An 18,394-nucleotide genomic window follows, 5' to 3' on the forward strand; every position below is an offset into this window, starting at 1 on the left:
AAAGCAGATACTCGAAATCAAGATTATTCGAGATAGAAAAAAGAAGTTATTGTGGTTGAGTAAAGAAAAATACATTGAGAAGATTCTAAAAAGATTCAGTATGGACAAAGCCAAAATAGTGAGCACCCCCTAGCCAGACACATAAAGTTGAACCTGAAGCAATGTCCAGGATCTGATGATGATAAAGATGAGATGTTGAAGATCCCATACCAATCTGCCATCGGAAGCTTGATGTATGCAATGGTTTGCACTAGACCTCGACTTGGCATATGCTATTGGAATGGTAAGCCGGTATCTATATCGAACCCCGGCAAACAACACTGGGAAGAAGTAAAGTGGATCTTTAAGTACCTCCGAGGTACAACTGATTTATGCCTCTGATTTGAAGGAGGTAAAGCTGAGTTACAAGGCTACTCAGATGTTGATTTAGGGGAAGATTCCGACTCGAGGAAGTCGACGACTGGATATTTGATGACCTTTGCATGAGGAGCTATCTCCTGGCAATCAAAATTATAGAAGTGTGTGGCACTTTCGACAATCGAGGGCGAATACATATCCGCGACTGAGGCTTACAAAGAAATGTTATGGATGAAGAAATTTATCTCTAAATTGGGCTATGATCAAGACAAGTACGAGTTAAAGTGTGACAATCAAAGCGCAATTTATCTTGCGAAGAACTCGACCTATCACTCCCACACTAAGGACATTGATGTGAGGTATCACTGAATCAGGGATGTGGTGGAGGATGGACAACTTGCACTTGGCAAAGTGCACACCGACTTGAATTGGTCTGATATGATGACAAAACCAGCACCAGCAAGTGTTGCGAAATCGACAAGTATACCGTTCATTTCAAGTAATAAAAGTGATAAGTAAAGATCGTTCCCTCGAGGATTAATGCACCAAGTATTAATTTAACTATTCCCCTTAAGTTGGAAAAGAAAATTTATTTGATTTGTGAAAATGATTGATTGTTGGAATTTTAAAAATAGAATTTTAAAACAATAATATTCAAACGCATGCAAGAAAATATCAAGAACGTAACATAAAATATGAGATTGATTAAAGATTGTTAAAAAACTGTAACCAGGATGCACTTCACCTCCGATCCTCCCTTTTATTTCTATATTGTATTTTATAATTAACTAATTCGTTTGCTCAGACAATTCATTATTTCCCTATAAAATAGTTGAACCCTAATGTCTTAGTGATTTCAACCCTTTAACCAAATTAGAATCCTAGTGTCCTAGTAATCCCTCTATATTTAAGCATTAAGTAAATGAATTAAAAGTCTGCAATCTATGTAAGCCTATGTCTAGGTCATGTACAAATTGTTATTCTACCCGTGTCCAGATTAAAACCGTAATATATCTATTGTGAGCCCTAACCCTCAAAGTCCTATAATTAGAGTGATCAATTCTAATAAGGATATGGAAAAATAACACAGGAAGAATAAAACAAACAAACTAATTAACTTATAAAAACAACACATGAAATATAAAGAATTCACATTGGGTCCATGATCCCAACTACAAAAAGAAAACTAGCCAGACATAGCTGGCTTTAACAAATTCAAAGAATAAAAATTGTTCATAACCTAAGACGAAAAGAAGAAGAAGAAGAATAAAAACTCAATAGTCTTCAGTCTTCAACTCCGGTGGAATCCTGATCTCCAGCGCGAGTCTCCAAGAATTCTCTGATCCTCGCAATTCTCTCCAGCCAAAGATTTTTGTCTATGGGAGTCTAAGCCTCTATTTATAGACTTTGTGTCTTGCTTAGATATCTTGATTAAATCTTCATCGTAAATCTTGGTCCAACCTTTCACTGATTCAGAACAGAATTTGTTACTGATTTGTCCGCACCTCCCACGCTACTAGCGTGGATCTCACGCTGTTAGCGTGAGAGTTTTGTTAACAAAGCTGGAAGTTCACGCTACTAGCGTTGTTCCCACGCTATGAGCATGGTATGCAGGAATGTCTGGCGCTACTAGCGCAAATTCCACGCTAACAACGTGGATGATTTTGGATGAAAAGTTCTTCTGGCGTTACTAGCGCTACACCCACGCTATCAGCGTGGGGCTTCAGTCTACTGCTTCTAATTTGGGCTCCTTTTGTCTTTTTTCCTACAAAATAAGAAGAAAATCAGTTGTACGATCTCTGATTGAGATTTATCAAATTAATAGTAATTACTACCCTTTTTATTCAAGATTAATCAAGATTCTTTCTCTTTTTGGCTTAGATTTATACATATGCTGGAGGCATATCAAACAATTCCCAGATTTGAGCGTTGTTGTCCTCAGCAATGTAATAGATTAAAGTTAGAAGCAAAGATTAACTCTGTGAAAAAAAACATGAAACATGAATATGTTAAGAAATCATACTGCTATGCATGTATAATTCCCTGTTAAAAACTTCAAACACTGATTTTCAGTTGTATTAAGAATTCAGATCATAACTTGAATATTCCTCACTAGATAAATATATACTCTCGTCACTCTAGTGTTTGAGGGGTTCACACTCATTCCATCAGTGTAGCAGTAATTCTATAAGCTTGAACATATTCTCAAGTTCTTAAGGTTAAGTAACCCATTTGACATGCATAGACTGATCAAAAGGTTTTTGGTAGGTTATAACTTGGCCTGGTTTGGGGGTAAGAATATTTTGGACAGAGGCTAATTAATTTGAGACTGAAATACTGAGATTTATAATACTACTTCCTTCTCAATCTTTATTTTTGCCGCTTTTCATCAATTCGGGATTCTTATTCCCTTTTTTACTGCCTTTTTCTTTCTTTTTCTTGTATGCATATGTTTTCTTTCTTTTCTCTTTCAAGCTGCATTTTTGCAGACCATTCTTTTTTTTCCTTTTTTAACTTACTTAACTTTTCTTTTGAGAAGTACCTTGACTTTTTCCTTTGATCAACATTTCAATCTCTTTCAAGGTGTGTCATGGAGAAATGGTTAAGTAATTTTCATCAGGTTTTTGAATAAATTGGTCTAAGTCTCAAAAAGGCTTAACAATGGAAATTCTTTCTAGGTAGGCTGTTTGGCTATAAGTTAACAAGAATAAACATGCCTTTATCATGTCAGTAATGCATGCAAGCCAGATAAATAGTTCAAGTTCTAGAAAACTACTACAGTGAGGCCTCTCTGAAAAAAATATTTATGTTTAGGCTCAAATCCCCACAGTTATAATTCAAACTAGAATCAAATTTCAAAATTTCACATAAAGCATTATCTAAGAATTTTCACCAAAATAGTTATACAAACGAGCAGTCATCATTCTCAGATTATAAAAACAAATAAATGCTCCACAGATATCATGCTTCTTATGATTCAATCTAATTACTTACTGAGTAAGCTTTGTAAAATCTAGGAACGCTTGTTCAGGAAATCACTATTTTGAATTTTTTTCTAAAAAAATTGAATAAAAAAAATTAATTGCATTAAAACAACAATAATAATAAAAAAATTGAAAAGGTTTAAAATATCTCCCCTTTTCAACAGAAAATTTTTCTGTTAGACGTCTCTGTTGTACTATTCCGCAGTTAGAAGGTCTCGCATACAGTATGCGCCAAATTCCCAGATTTAGAACGTTGTTGTCCTCAGCAACAAACTAAACTAGTTGAGTGAAGCTAATTTTGCGCAGGTGGAACACACACACATACACACTTGTTAAACATCATCAGATAATCATAACTCAGCATGTAGAAATAAAGGAGACATAATTAAACCCAAACTCTTAAAACAAAATACTCCAAACAGCAAAAATAAAATGCTAAGTCAAAATAATGGTGAAGTGTGTGACATGCACTTTTGATTCTGGCGCTTATAGCATGGACTTCGCGCTGTTAGCGCTAAGCTACTGTAAGATTTTGACCCTCTGGCGCTGACAGCGCAGATCTTGCGCTGTCAGCGTGAATATTTCGAGGGATTCTGGCACTGTCAACGCGGACTTACTGTCTCTTTTCAGTCTTGTGGCGCTACTAGCGCCAAGTTAGCGCTAATAGCGCCAATTCCCAGATTTAAAACTTTTCTATATGGTCACTAATTCACCCATTACTTGACTTTGTTAAAATTTAACTAACCTAATCAAATAAAATAATTAAATAAGAAAATTTTACTATTGGGTTGCCTCCCAATTAGCGCTTGTTTAACGTCACGAGCCTGACGTACCCCATGTGATTATGGTGGTTGGAAGAACGCTATCATTGATGACCCAGCCTTCTTGGTCTAGTACTGTGTCCTTCCATGATCATATGCATATGGATGAGGAGGAGGTTTCTCAAGAACTTTAAACTTAGTTTTCACAAGTTTTTCCTTACTTTTGAGCTATTCCATCTTAGCCTTTGGCTTGCTCTCTTCATGCCGCTGATGGACTTCCTTCTTATTCCCTTCCTCAACCTTTTTCTCTGCAATATAGTTAACTTGATTTTTGGGTTGAGATGCTTGATAGCGACACGGCAAGTGCATCGATCATGAAAGTAATAAAGTGTACTGAGTACGAGATCGTTCCCACGAGGATCAGAATTTCAAGCACTAGTTCACTAATTGCGTTTTAGTTGGACAATCAAAGGTTGGGTTTGAGAGAATAGTGAATTTAGATGAAGAGAATTGCGGTTCAAAGAACCTAAATTTAAAAACAATGCAAGTATGAAATTCTAGAATTAAAAGAATGAATGAGATGATGTTTGATTAAGATTTAAAGAAAAGCGTAGTTAAGGTTTCGACTTCCCCCAATATCCTCAATATGTTATGAATTAAACAGTCAAGAATCTGTTTCTTAATATATTGCCAATCAATTCTATCTAAGTTAATTAGGGCTCAATTCCTTGTTACCCTAAATCTATGTAATCTTAAAAGAACTCTAGTTCCCCGATTATTCACTAAGAAAACATGCATTAAGATCAAGAATTACAAGATTGTATAATTACCTTATGTCTATTCCTATTCCTATTCCTAGAACACAAGGATTATGATAAATTATCAAGTCAAGGTTCATGCACAAACGTCTCTATTGCCATACAATTCCCCAAAATCATTCTATAAGGAACAAACTCATAGAAAACATTAAAAACAGATAATTTATTCAATTATAAAAAGAACAGAATTCAGAGACAATTTAATTCATAAACATAAAGATTCAATTGGGTTCCATCTACCCTTAACTACATAAAAAAACTACTCTAGCATACTGAAAAGAAAAATAACAATAAAGAAAAGAGAACCCCAAGCCTCCATTGGTGTGATGTTGACTTGGTTCCTCAGTGTTCCAGTAGCTCCACAACAGGATTCCTCCTTGGAGTATGAATGAGATGAATGAATTGGTGAATGGGTCTTGACCCCAAGCTCCTTATTTATAACCACAGGAGTTATATCCATCATCTAATCTTCCAATGAATCCATACAAGATTTGTATTTGATTTCATCTTTGTTTCCTTTTTCATGTAAAATCTTAGAGATTTGGTTGATGAATTAGAGTTTTAAATCTTCGTTGTATCTTGCTTCAATCTTCTCAGGAATCATCTTGATTTGTTTCCGTTTAAGTTCCATATCCTATCTGAACAAATTTTCTTTAAATCTTCATGGAATTTGTTGCGTATCTTGATCAAATTTTCCTTTGAACCTTCAGCAGCTCTTGGGTGGATTTTTGTTGTTGAATTACTTGTTGCTGTCTGTCTTAGCATGTTTTGGGGTCCAGTAGCACGCCAAAACGTGCTGTTCGAAGGGTTTTGGGATGCTTTGTGGACGTTTTAGCGTGAATTAGCACGCCAAAACATGCTCTTCCAGAGGTGGATCCTTGAATTCTTGCCTTCTTGTGACTTCATCTTCACTTGATGTCTTCCTTTGGTTCCAAATTGCCATAATAAGTGTTAAAAACCTTGTAATTCAACATTACGACAACATGTTAGCAAGATATTCAATTACTGTAACTTTTACAGCATAAAACCCTAATTTCCATGCAATTCACAACATTTATCAATCAGAATTAAGCCTAAAAACATGGTAAACTAAGGGTTTATCAATGCTTGTAATGGAGCTTCAATTGTAAGTACCTTGAATGTTGCTTGCTCTCCATCCACGCGCATTATCAATTCACCCTTAGGTACATCAATTAGCGCTCCTGAGGTTGCTAGGAATGGTTTCCCGAAAATTATAGGCACACTGGCATCTTCATCAATGTCAAGAATAACAAAATCAACAGGAATTAGAAATTTGTTTACTTTGACGAGCACATCTTCCACAATACCATGTGCTTGCTTTGTTGAGCGATCGACCAGTTGAACCTTCATCCTCGTTGGCTTTACTTCATTAATTCCCAGCTTTTTCATAAGGGTGAGGGGCATCACATTATGCTGGCACCAAAATCGTATAAGACTTTCTCTATAGTCGTTTTGCCAATGGTGCATGGAATACTGAAGCTCCCTGGATTCTTCAACTTTGGAGGCAAGTTCTTTTGTATGATTGCACTGTACTCCTTTGTTAGTGTAACAGGTTCATCCTCAGTGAGCTTTCACTTTTTAGACAATGTCTCCTTCAGGAATTTGCATACGAAGGCATTTTCTGCAGAGCTTCTGCAAAAGGAATGTTAATTTGTAATTTCTTAAAAATATCTAAAAATTTAGACAATTGCTTCCTTTGTTCATGTTGCTTGCTCCCCATGGGATATGGAAGTTTCTTAAAATATGAGAAATCCCATTGCTTTTTCTGAACTACAGGAGGTTGCTCTTTTGCTTTTTCCTTGCCTTCTTGAGTGTGCTCATCCTTGCCTGTAGAAGCTTGAACTTTATCTTTTTCTAGATCATCGCTTTTAGTAGTGATGCCATTACAGTGCTCCCTTGGGTTGATTATGGTGTCACTGGGGAATGTTCCTGGACTTCTCTCAGCTACTTGCCTAGACAATTGGCCTATCTGAGTTTCCAGATTCCTTATAGCTGCTTCGTGATTCTTGAAAGCGAATATGGTCTCTTGCATGAATTCGTCGGTGGTCTTTGTCAACTACAGTAAAGCTCTTTCTAATTCAGATGGTTGAATCTGTGGAATTGGAGGAGGTTGTAAATATTGGTTGGATTTGTAATCCAACCCTCCCCCTTGAATTCTCCTTTGGAAGTTATTCCTGGAGCATTGGTCTGGTTTCTCTGGAAGTTCTGTTGTGGTTTTGGATCATACCAAATTCCATTAACTTGGAACGATTCAGCTCCTAAAAGTGTGGGGCACTCGTTTGTCTCGTGCTCTCCTTTGCAATACTCACAGCTAACTGAATTAACTTGAGCTGTAGAAAGTAGCATCTTGTCCAACTTAGCATTCAAACTAGCGAGCTATTGAGAATGATCTTTTGTTCAGCTACCGATGCATCATTGTTTCCCAATTGCAGAAGTCTCTTTCTTGGTTGAATTGGTTGAAGTGGTTGAACTGCCATTGATGCATTCTCATGCCTTGCCATGTAGTCTATCAGCTCTAAAGTTTGAGCTGTTGTCTTCTTTCCTATGGTTCCACCAGCTGTACCATTGACAACCATTCTAGAGTCTGGTGTCATTCCATTATAGAAGACTCTGACTTTCTTTCCGTCTGGCAAGTCGTACTGGGGGCACTTTCTGATCAATTCTTGGAATCCGGTCCAAGCTGCACATAGAGTTTCTCCTGGCTGTTGAGTGAAGTTGGTAATTTCATTAACCAACTTGTTGTATTTCTCCATGGAAAAGTGCTCAGCGAAGAATTTGGCCGCCAGTTCATCCCATGTTCTGATACTGTTGGGAGCTTGTCTATCCAACCATCTAAGAGTCTTCCCTATTACAGCAAAAGGGAATAACCAGAGTCTAATTGCGTCATCTGACACCCCGTGATGCTTGGTTGTATAACAGATTCTTAGAAATCTGTCAATGAAATCATGGGGGTCTTCATAATCTTTCCCTCCAAATGGATTTTTCTCCACCAAGGATATCAGTGTTGGCAGGATATCAAAATTGTTAGCATCAATTGGTGGTCTGACGATGCTAGAATTTGGCCTAGTGAAAAGAGGAGCCAAGATTGACTCCATCAATTCATCCTCCGGTGGTGGATTGGGAGCTGTCATCTCGGGTTCTGCTTTTGGCTCTGAACTCAAGGATTCCTTTTGCTTCCTTAGCTTGGCTAGCTTCCTGTTCTTCTTTGTAGTCTTCTCGATTTCTGGATCAAATTGTAAAGATTCACGGTTAACTTCACCTCGCATAAAAGAGAGAAATCAAATTAGTAAAAAAAAAAAGTAATTAATTTAAAAAAAAAACCGAAATAAATAAAATAAAAAAATAAAAAATAAAACTAATTAATTTTTTTAAAAATAAAAAATAAAAAATAAAAAATAAAAAATAAAATTCCAATCCTAAAGATTGAAAGTTAAAAATAATATTGACGTAATTAATCCCCGACAACGGCGCCAAAAACTTGTTGCGAAATCGGCAAGTATACCGTTCGTTTCAAGTAATAAAAGTGATAAGTAAAGATCGTTCCCTCGAGGATTAATGCACCAAGTATTAATTTAACTATTCTCCTTAAGTTGGAAAAGAAAATTTTTTTGATTTGTGAAAGTGATTGATTGTTGGAATTTTAAAAATAGAATTTTAAAACAATAATATTAAAAAGCATGCAAGAAAAGATCAAGAACGTAACGAAAAATATGAGATTGATTAAAGATTGTAAAAAAATTGTAGTCAGGATGCACTTCACCTCTGATCCTCCCTTATATTCCTATATTGTATTTTATAATTAATTAATTCGTTTGTTCAGACAATTCATTATTTTCTTATAAAATAGTTGAACCCTAATGTCTTAATGATTTCAACCCTTTAACCCAATTAGAATCCTAGTGTCCTAGTAATCCCTCTTGAATTGAGCATTAAGAAAATGAATTAAAAGTATGCAATCTATGTAAGCCTATGTCTAGGTCATGCACAAATTGTTATTCTACCCTTGTCCAAATTAAAACTCCAATATGTTTATTGTGAACCCAAACCCTCAAAGTCCTATAATTAGAGAGATCAATTCTAATAAGGATATGGAAAAAATAACATAGACAAAATAAAACAAACAAATTAATTAACTTATAAAAACAATACAGGAAATATAAAGAATTCATATTGGGTCCATGATCCAACTACAAAAAGAAAACTAGCCAGACATAGCTGGCTTTAACAAATTCAAAGAATAAAAATTGTTCATAAACTAAGAAGAAAAGAAGAAGAAGAATAAAAACTCAATGGTCTTCAGTCTTCAACTCCGGTGGAATTCTAATCTCCAGTGCGAGTCTCCAAGAATTCTTTGATCCTCACAATTCTCTCCATCCAAAGATTTTTGTCTATGGGAGTCTAAGCCTCTATTTATAGACTTTGTGTCTTACTCAGATATCTTGATTAAATCTTTATCGTAAATCTTGGTTCAGACTTTCACTGATTCAGAACAGGATTTGTTACTGATTTGTCCGCACCTCCCACGCTACTAGTGTGGATCTCACGCTGTCAGCGTGGGAGTTTTGTTAACAAAGCTGGAAGATCACGCTACTAGCATGGTTCCCACTCTATGAGCGTGGTATGCAAGAATGTATGGCGCTACTAGTGCGAATTCCACGCTAACAGCGTGGATGATTCCGGATGAAAAGTTCTTCTGGCGCTACTAGCGCCACACCCACGCTATCAGCCTGGGGCTTCAGTTTACTGCTTCCAATTTGGGCTCCTGTTTGTCTTTTTTTCCTACAAAATCAGAAGAAAATCAGTTGTACGATCTCTGATTGAGATTTATCAAATTAACAGTAATTACTTCCCTTTTTATTCAAGATTAATCAAGATTCTTTCTCTTTTTGGCTAAGATTTATACATATGCTGGAGGCATATCAGCAAGAAAATTCGAAAACTACTGTGAAGGTGTCAGAATGATGCTGATCCCGACGCATTGAAGTCGGAAGGGGGAGATTTGTTGGGAGTTGTTCCTTCTCCAATGCTTGGCTCAAGTCCCAAGAGGTTGGAACTCTCCATTTTTGGTGCAAGGCTCAAGGGTCATATCCTTTAAGTGGTTCAATGTCTCTCCATAAATGAAGGTGCAAGGCTCAAGGTACACATCCTTTGAGTGGTTCAATATCTAGAATAATCTCCCTCCCCTATATAAGCTTGTAGTGTGTGAGGTTTAGAGATACGAAAAAGAATTTGTATACCTCTAGATAGAAGTTTGAGTGAGACCTCTTTAGGGAAGTTTGATATTACCACTATTGTAGGTGAATTTTGATTGTACCTCTAGTGAAAGACTAGGGAAACTTGATTGTTGTAATCCATTATTCTTATAGTGGAAGTTTGATTCTGAACTAGTGTCCTGTGGGTTTTTACTTCTTCACATTGGAGAAAGTTTTCCCACATTAAACAAGTTGACCGTGTTCTTCTCCATCTCTCTCCTCTTACATTTTACTGTTTCGCTTCCGCAATTGACTTGAGTGTTCGACTTGACCCAACACTAAGCTTAAGTTGTTGAGTTGAATTGGTTGCTTATCATGATATAAGAGCCAAGGTGACCAAAGGGTCATATACCAAATCTAGATAAATAATATTATCAATATCTCCTTATCGGGGATCTAAAAAAAAATCCCTCTAGTTATGGCAATTTTTCTGCAACCGTGTTTGAAGAATTTTCTGTCGAGCTTTCCAATGAATTATTTAACAAATATATTTGTTAGAATTGTAAGTAATTGATCTACTAAAATACTTATCCTATATACTTGGTATGAATTCAAATATCTCAATCTTTTCTACATTATGGAATTAAAACATAAATACAATACTTGGTCAATCAAAATTCCTAACATTATTAATCATTTTTATCTCTTCGATGAACATAACTATTTATTTTATGGTACATTGAACATAACTATTTGTCATTATATATTTCAATTAATTATTTTTAAAATATAAATTATATAAAATTATCTGTCAAAAAACTAAAACCAATTAGAAACAATGTTCAAATGATAAAGTGCATTTTTTTTTTTTTGTAAATAATGATAAAGTGCATTTTACTGGAGACAAAGAGATACTTGTAAGTGGAAGCTTAAGTGGTAAGTAAACAAATTTGAACTCAATAGTCGATGGATATCTATAACGTCATCAAACATTAAAATATATACACATGTGAGATAGTACCTTCTTTATTAATTTCACACCAAATTGACTTGTGGAACAACATTTAAAATCTTTTGGATTAGGGAATTAGTTTCACTAAGTGCCATTCATTTACTCAATTGTTATATTAATCCGTGCTTTCATTTTCAATAATGGAAACTAGAGTGGAAACTTTTAAAAGAATAATGGGGGATACTTGTGTGTGTGTTGTCTCTTATGGTTTGCTAGCGTAAACTTTTGGAGATAATTGTATTGGAAAATGATTTCATGATAAAAGTATAAAAGTGATATAATTTATTATAAGTTTTTTCTATAAAAAAATTCCTTAAAATAACATTATATGCGTTAAATAGATATTGAAGCAAATCAAAATAATATCTCTAATAGTTACCCAAAAAAAAAATCTCTAATCGCTCCCTCAATTATTATATCATATTTTGAATTATCCGAATTGCCAGTTGATTACTAATATTAATAAAGAGAGAAAAAAGACAAGACAAGGATAATGGTATTTTAACATTTTTTTAATTTGAATAAAATGCTAAAATCCTCGTTAAATATATATAACCAATTGTAGATTTCCATGTGATTCAAAATTCGGCAATTCAATTCCTTAAATTTATTTAATTAATTGTGCATGTTAACATTTTACGAGAGAGATTCTTACGCATGCATTGAGGGTTAAATTTATTAATTTTTTTATGGATTAAATTTATTCTATTATCTACATTAATAAAAAGTTAAGTTTTAAAACTAGGTTTACAAATCTGCGGGTTACACAAAATAGTGTGACAGGGTCACAGGGAACAAAGACATCCAGAAATGTATGTTCCATTTTAATTAGAAGCAAATCTGTGAATATTCTCTGAGATATGATCCATTTTCCTTAATGAATATATCACAGACATGAACACGTACATTTGCAGATAATTAAAAGGAAGAGATAATAGTACTGCACTTAACAGTCAGCATAGGCACTTGTTTCTTCGAGGTCTGATGAAGAGACCTCTATAATGTCACTAGTGCTTGAACAAGATGAGGATGTAGAAGACTGGATAGGAACCAGAGCTGATTTGTGTACCCTCATAAAATCATAGAATATTGGCTTAGTCACCTGAACATTCATCACTGTATTGTTCTTCAGCATAGGAGCAGTACTGTTGCAATCACTTTCTGTACTTCTTTTCTTCATGAATATGCGACACAGAACCCAATCCCCTATCTCGTTTGCATAGTTCTGCAAACACAAAAGCATTTGACATATAAATATTTGTAAAGTATGATTAATATAATTTATATGTTGCAAACATTTACACATATACAAATCCAGATATTTTTTACATTACAGCCCCAAAAATAATTGGAATTTAATTACCTGGGATGAATTACAAGGAGTTGTTTCTAAACTAATGAGGCGATATTCATGCATGACCCAATCAGTTCGAGACCCATTTGGAGATTTCCCTTCATAAAATACAAGAGTTTTTCTTATTCCCACAATACCATTACTTATTGATGATGAAATTCTTTTGTCTGCTCCTGTTGCCTTCCAATAGCCAGAGTTTGTTGTTCGTTTCATGCGATTACCGTTTCGATACTTGGCCTCCTTAAAGCTGAAAAAGTACCTCTCTTGTTGATCACAAGTTCCTAAACACACACACATCGAACTAGAATAGTCAAGCTATAATTACAAGCAGTAAGACCACTATACAAGAGCTTAGCATAGCGACTATCATAGTTTTATATTATTGAGAATGAACTGTTAAGAATGAACTTTTAAGCCATTTAGTTATTGAGAATTTGATATTATGTCATAAATTAATTATCAAGCTTGAAGACCAAAATAGTTTTATATTATATATCCAACATGCTGGTATTATGATAAATAATATCTCACTTAACAACTCAAACTAGTAATTAAAGACCTATTAGTGATTTTTATATTTATCTAACACATCTTCACATGTAAATTAAATACTAGAACACTTTAAATTTGAAACGTGAATATTACACCACACACATGACTCCGTGGTCACGGTCTCTCTGAATAAACAACCATCTCACCCGACCACTCAAGTTGTTAAGTGAAAGCTGTCAATAATTTTTATTTCTCTAACATATTCTCTTAAGAAAAAGAAAATTGTTACTATAGCCTTGCTACCTGGCAAATCCCAAGGATCGAAATTGCAGACATTGATCTCAGGGATGATTGAAGCAGGTAACTGGCACGAGAAGATCTTACATTTCAAGTACTGAAAGACAAGCTCTTCGTCTGTTGGTTGAAAACGAAAACCAGGAGGCAATTTGGTCACTCTATTTTTAACAAAGTTCATCTTTTCCATTTGCTTTAAACCTTCTCTTGAAACTTGGAATTTTGACCAACTCAAAGTGAGTCTGAGTACGTAGCACATTAATGAATGTTTGAGTCTGAATATTTATATAGGCTGAGAATGAGAAAGCAAAGCTGGTTGGTGGAAGTGGCAAGAACAAAACATGTAAAGGGGACAATGCTTAACGGACTAAATTTTATGTTTGACAATTAATTAAACAAAAGTTGTTAATAGAGACGGAAAGATATTTTTCTTTGCCTTTAATTTTGCCATGTATGCCTTACTTTTTGTATCATAATAAAGTGATTATTCATGTGTCAGAGTTTATTTTATATTTTAGTTTATTGCGTGCTTTCATAGCACATTATATATATATAATAATCTTCAAGTTTCATATCGTTGTCTCAGATTCTGTGGCCCTACCTACCTATAATGTCTTAACTAGTATTAAACGATATTTGCCAATAGCATCTCTAGGAACTAATAGTTTGAAATTTCTTCATGTAATATTGAACTGGAGATTTTGGAGTCTGGCATTTGATTTTTATTTTTATTTTTTCCTTAGATAAGTGAACCTCCACATGCTGGTGTCATGCTTATAGCATCAATTGCTATATGATTTTAACAAAAAGGATTAGTTTTGGCGTTTTGCTATATATGTGCCTGTAAAATTGCATTATTGTTATTGCTAGTGCAATTTTTATATATCTTAGGAAAATCATTTATACTACTTAAGTTTAATAGTTGTACAACGTATTGAGGTTGGTTCTCCTCATAAATGGTTTTTTGGTGAATTCGAGCATCCCGCAATATAAAAGATTCCTTAACTATTGAATCCAAGCTTATTGACCATTTATATTATCCATTGTTGGACTTCCTCCTTCAATGCTAAATCCAAGTCCATTGAGGGATTTTCCAAAAACCATAAACCATAAATCCTAGATCTCACCTCCTTTATATATTCATTAGTTGTGGGTGGAGGCTAGGTTAGAAGAGAGAAAAAAATTTGAGAGAGAATTATTTGAGATATTTGAGAGCAAAGCTTTAAGCTTTGTATTTGAGAGATCTCTAGAGAGAGTTTGAGTGAAACATTTTTAGGGTCGATTTGATTATCACCATTGTTGGAGAGGTTGTGTTAACCACCACTTTGGTGAATTTTGATTCTTGTATCCATTATTTTCATAGTGGACATTTGATCTGGACTAGGTCCCGTAGGTTTTTACTTCTTCATTGGAGAAGGTTTTCCCGCGTTAAAATCTGTTTGTGTTCTTCTTCTCTCTCTCCTGTTTGCGTTTTTGATTTTTCGCTGCACTGCCCGACCTGGTGAAGTTCAGGTCGAGGTAATTGTCGAGATCCGAGATCCAGGATCTTGTTGATTGACTTCCGCGAAAAGGCTTCTTAGCCGAGCTTGAGGGAACCGAGTTCCGAATAGTGGTATCAGAGCTCGAGTTCAACGGGTTTTGAGGGAGACGAGATGGAGACCAGTGGCATAACTCATGATGGAGATATGTTCAAGCTAACTGCATACAATTTCACCTATTGGAGACCGATGATCATCTCTATTGTAAAGATTTACATGAGCCCATTATCCTTGATAAGAAACCGGCAGGCAAAATCGATAAGGAGTGGGAGATTCAGAGTCGTAAGACGGTAGCTACAATCAGAAAATATATAGATAAAAGTGTCTTTGAGCACGTGTCCGAGTTCACGAACGCGTACGAGTTGTAGACAAAGTCAGAGTCCATGATTCAGAAGAAGACTCCCAGGAACAAATCACACTTGGTTCGCCGACTTGTGAAGCTGGAATACAAGGACGACATTAGCATGATTGAACACCTCAACACCTACAAAGGTATTGTGAATCAGCTGTCAAAGGCTGAGATAAAAATTGATGACAAGATTTGGCTTTGCTGCTGTTGAGCTCGCTGCTAGAACGCTGGGATACTCTGGTGGTGACCTTGAGTAATTCGACTCCAAATGGAAAATTGAAGATGGATGTCGTGACAGACAGTGTCCTGAACGAAGAAGCCAGGAGAAGAGAACGAGGTGTTTCGAGCACGTCTGAGGCAAACGTTGCTGAGGAGAGAGGGAAATCCGACTCCTGGGGTAGAAGCAAGAGCCGAGGTCGAGATCGTGATAGAAGAGGAAAGTCCAGAGGTCGGTCAAAGCTGAAATATGAGTTGAAGTGCTTCTATTGTGGGAAGAAATGACATAAGAAGCCAGATTGCTGGACCCTGTAGAATGACGAGAAGAACGGCTCTGTGAAGCCGGATCAGATTATTCCCAAGAAGAGGGAAGACAAGAGCACCACTGCTGTGGCTACCAACTCGGATGCTGAGATATTCCTCCTTGGTGAGGATAATTATTTGAATGTTGCATATAATGACTGCACCTGGATTGTTGACTCTGGTGCCTCCTTCCACGTTACTCCACACAAAGGTTTTTTCTCCTCTTACCGAGGTGGTGATTTTGGAGTTGTGAAGATAAGAAATCAAGTGACCAGCAAGATTGTTGGTGTTGATGATGTAACCCTGACCACAGATATTGGGTGCCGACTTGTGTTGAAAGATGTAAGGCATGTTCCTGACATGTGATTGAACCTAATATCGGTAGGCAAGCTTGACGATGCCGGGTTAGTGAACTACTTCGGTAGTGTTAGATGGAAGCTGGCCAAGGGAAACTTGGTTGTTGCCCGAGGTAAGAAGGAAGGCTCCTTGTACGTGATGTAAGGAAGCATCAATGGCGGAGAAGCCAATTTTGTCCGAGATGGACCTAGCTTGGAGCTATGGCACAAACGCCTCGGCCATATGAGTGAAAAAGGGCTCCAAATCCTGAACAAGAAAGGATTATTGACCAGGTTGAAAGGCCAAGCGTTGGAGAGTTGCATGCACTGCCTAGCTGGAAAGTAGCACCTGGTTTCTTTTATGAGACCGGATCAACCCAGAAGACACAGGTATATTCTTGACCTCGTTCATACTGATGTTTGCTCCATGTCGGAGAGATCTCTAGGAGGAGCTCAATATTTTGTTTCATTCATTGATGACCACTCTCTCAAAGTGTGGATTTATTTGTTGAAGTCTAAAGACCAGGTACTCCAATCCTTTAAAGAATTCCATGCATTGGTTGAAAGGGAGACTGGAAAGAAATTGAAGGTGGTCTGATCTGACAATAGTGGTGAGTATTGCGGCCTATTTGATGCATACTGCAGAGCGGCCGAGATCCGACTTGAAAAGACGCCCCCAAGACTCCACAGTTGAATGGACTTGCTGAGAGGATGAACCAGAATATTGAAGAGAATGTCCGAAGTATGCTATCCAATGCCAGATTGCAGAAATCATTCTGGGGAGAAGCTGTCAGAACTGATGTTGACTTGATCAACCTTTCACCGTCACGACCACTTGAAGGAGAAATTCCAGAAGAAGTCTGGACAGGTCAGAAAGTGGCCTATGTTCAATTAAAAGTGTTTGGATGCCGAGCTTTCGTGTATATTCCTAAAGATGAAAGGGAAAAACTTGATGCGAAGACAAAAGAATGCATCTATCTTGGTTCGCCGAGATGTGAGTTTGGGTTTCGACTTTGGGATCCAATCAATAAGAAGATAGTGAGAAGCTGAGATGTGATCTTTCATGAAGATGAGACCATTCATGACATCTCGAAGCCCAAAGTCTGGGTTATTGTTAGACGTGAAGAACCCATCCCTCCTGTTCGAGCTAAAGTAAGGGGAGAAAATCAAGAAAATGAAGAAAATGATGACCAACAACAAGCTGATGATGACCAAGAAACTGAGGTCCGAGTTGATGATGAGATCCGGGATGAGAATGATGAATTGGATTCTCATGCTGAAGAACAGTCGAGAAATCCAACTCGAGAAAGAAGGCCCTCTACAAGATACCCATCTGATGAATACACCGTTGTTGCTGAAGACGGTGAGCCTCAAAGTTATGATGAGGCTGTTACGAGCTCAGAGAAAGAAGAATGGGAAAAGGCAATGCATGACGAGATGAAGTCTTTGCACGAGAATCAGACTTATGAGCTGACCAAGCTGCCTAAAGGAAGACGAGCTCTAAAAAACAAATGGGTCTACAAGTTTAAGAATGAAGAGAACGGGCTGAAGCCGAGATTGTAGTGAAAGGCTGCAATCAGAAGAAAGGTGTAGATTTTGAGGAGATCTTTTCTCCTGTGGTGAAAATGACCTCGGTCCGAACTGTGTTAGCTATGGCGGCTTCGATGGACCTCGAGGTAGAACAAATGGACGTGAAGACGGCATTTCTTCACGGTATTTATAAGAAGAAATACATATGGAACAACCTGAGGGATTCCGAGCTCCAGACCAAGAAGACTTGGTATGTCGGTTGAAGAAGAGCCTCTATGGCTTGAAGCAAGCACCTCGGCAGTGGTACAAGAAGTTTGAATCATTCATGACTGATCACAAGTTTGAGAAGACAGAAGCCGACCACTGCGTATTTGTGAAGAGGTATGAGGCAGGAGATTTTTTGATTTTGTTGTTATATGTTGACAACATGCTTATTGTAGGGAAAGACAAATCGAGGATAGCCGCCCTAAAAAAGGCGTTGAGCTCATCCTTATCGTTGTCATACTATGGAGCGCATACATGGGTGGAAAAACAAAAATTTTCGCAGCGGAAGCATAGACCATCTATACACCCCATGTATGAATGCTTTACGTTGAAACAATATGGGGTTACAGAATTACCTTTTTCACTTGTAGGCGCGGATGACGCTTATCTCCTTCTTGCTAGCGAGAACTCTTTCTCCTTGATCCCTCCTTATCCTCGGTGGCTGGCTAGGCGCATGTAAGGAAGAGGATACCAAGTGTTTGGATTATCTTTCTCAAGACTGTAATGGTGTCTTGAGGCTAGGTGATGGTGCAAAAAGAGAGAGAAGAAGAAAGGTTGGAACTTTTCCTAGAAC

At 36.7% G+C, this 18,394-nt stretch overlaps 1 protein-coding gene and 1 non-coding gene across 2 annotated transcripts; one reads left to right on the top strand and one right to left on the bottom strand.

The window, feature by feature from the left end:
* Positions 1-7,572: 7,572 nt before the first annotated feature.
* LOC133304863 (small nucleolar RNA R71) lies at positions 7,573-7,679 on the top strand. Its single transcript, XR_009750683.1, has one exon. It is a non-coding gene; the product is annotated as a small nucleolar RNA R71 (small nucleolar RNA).
* Positions 7,680-12,091: 4,412 nt separating this feature from the next.
* Positions 12,092-13,475, bottom strand: LOC133304852 (NAC domain-containing protein 83-like). The gene is made up of 3 exons (XM_061504913.1): positions 13,295-13,475; positions 12,509-12,780; positions 12,092-12,370 (listed from the first exon to the last, which is right to left on the bottom strand). The coding sequence occupies exons 1-3, from the start codon at positions 13,473-13,475 to the stop codon at positions 12,092-12,094; spliced, it is 732 nt and encodes a 243-aa protein (XP_061360897.1).
* Between the last annotated feature and the right edge of the window lie 4,919 nt (positions 13,476-18,394).

The sequence above is a fragment of the Gastrolobium bilobum genome, unplaced genomic scaffold (genome assembly GCF_033153095.1).
Source record: "Gastrolobium bilobum isolate Gb01-03AN ecotype WA unplaced genomic scaffold, APGP_CSIRO_Gbil_v1 utg5625, whole genome shotgun sequence".
Lineage (NCBI taxonomy): Eukaryota > Viridiplantae > Streptophyta > Magnoliopsida > Fabales > Fabaceae > Gastrolobium > Gastrolobium bilobum.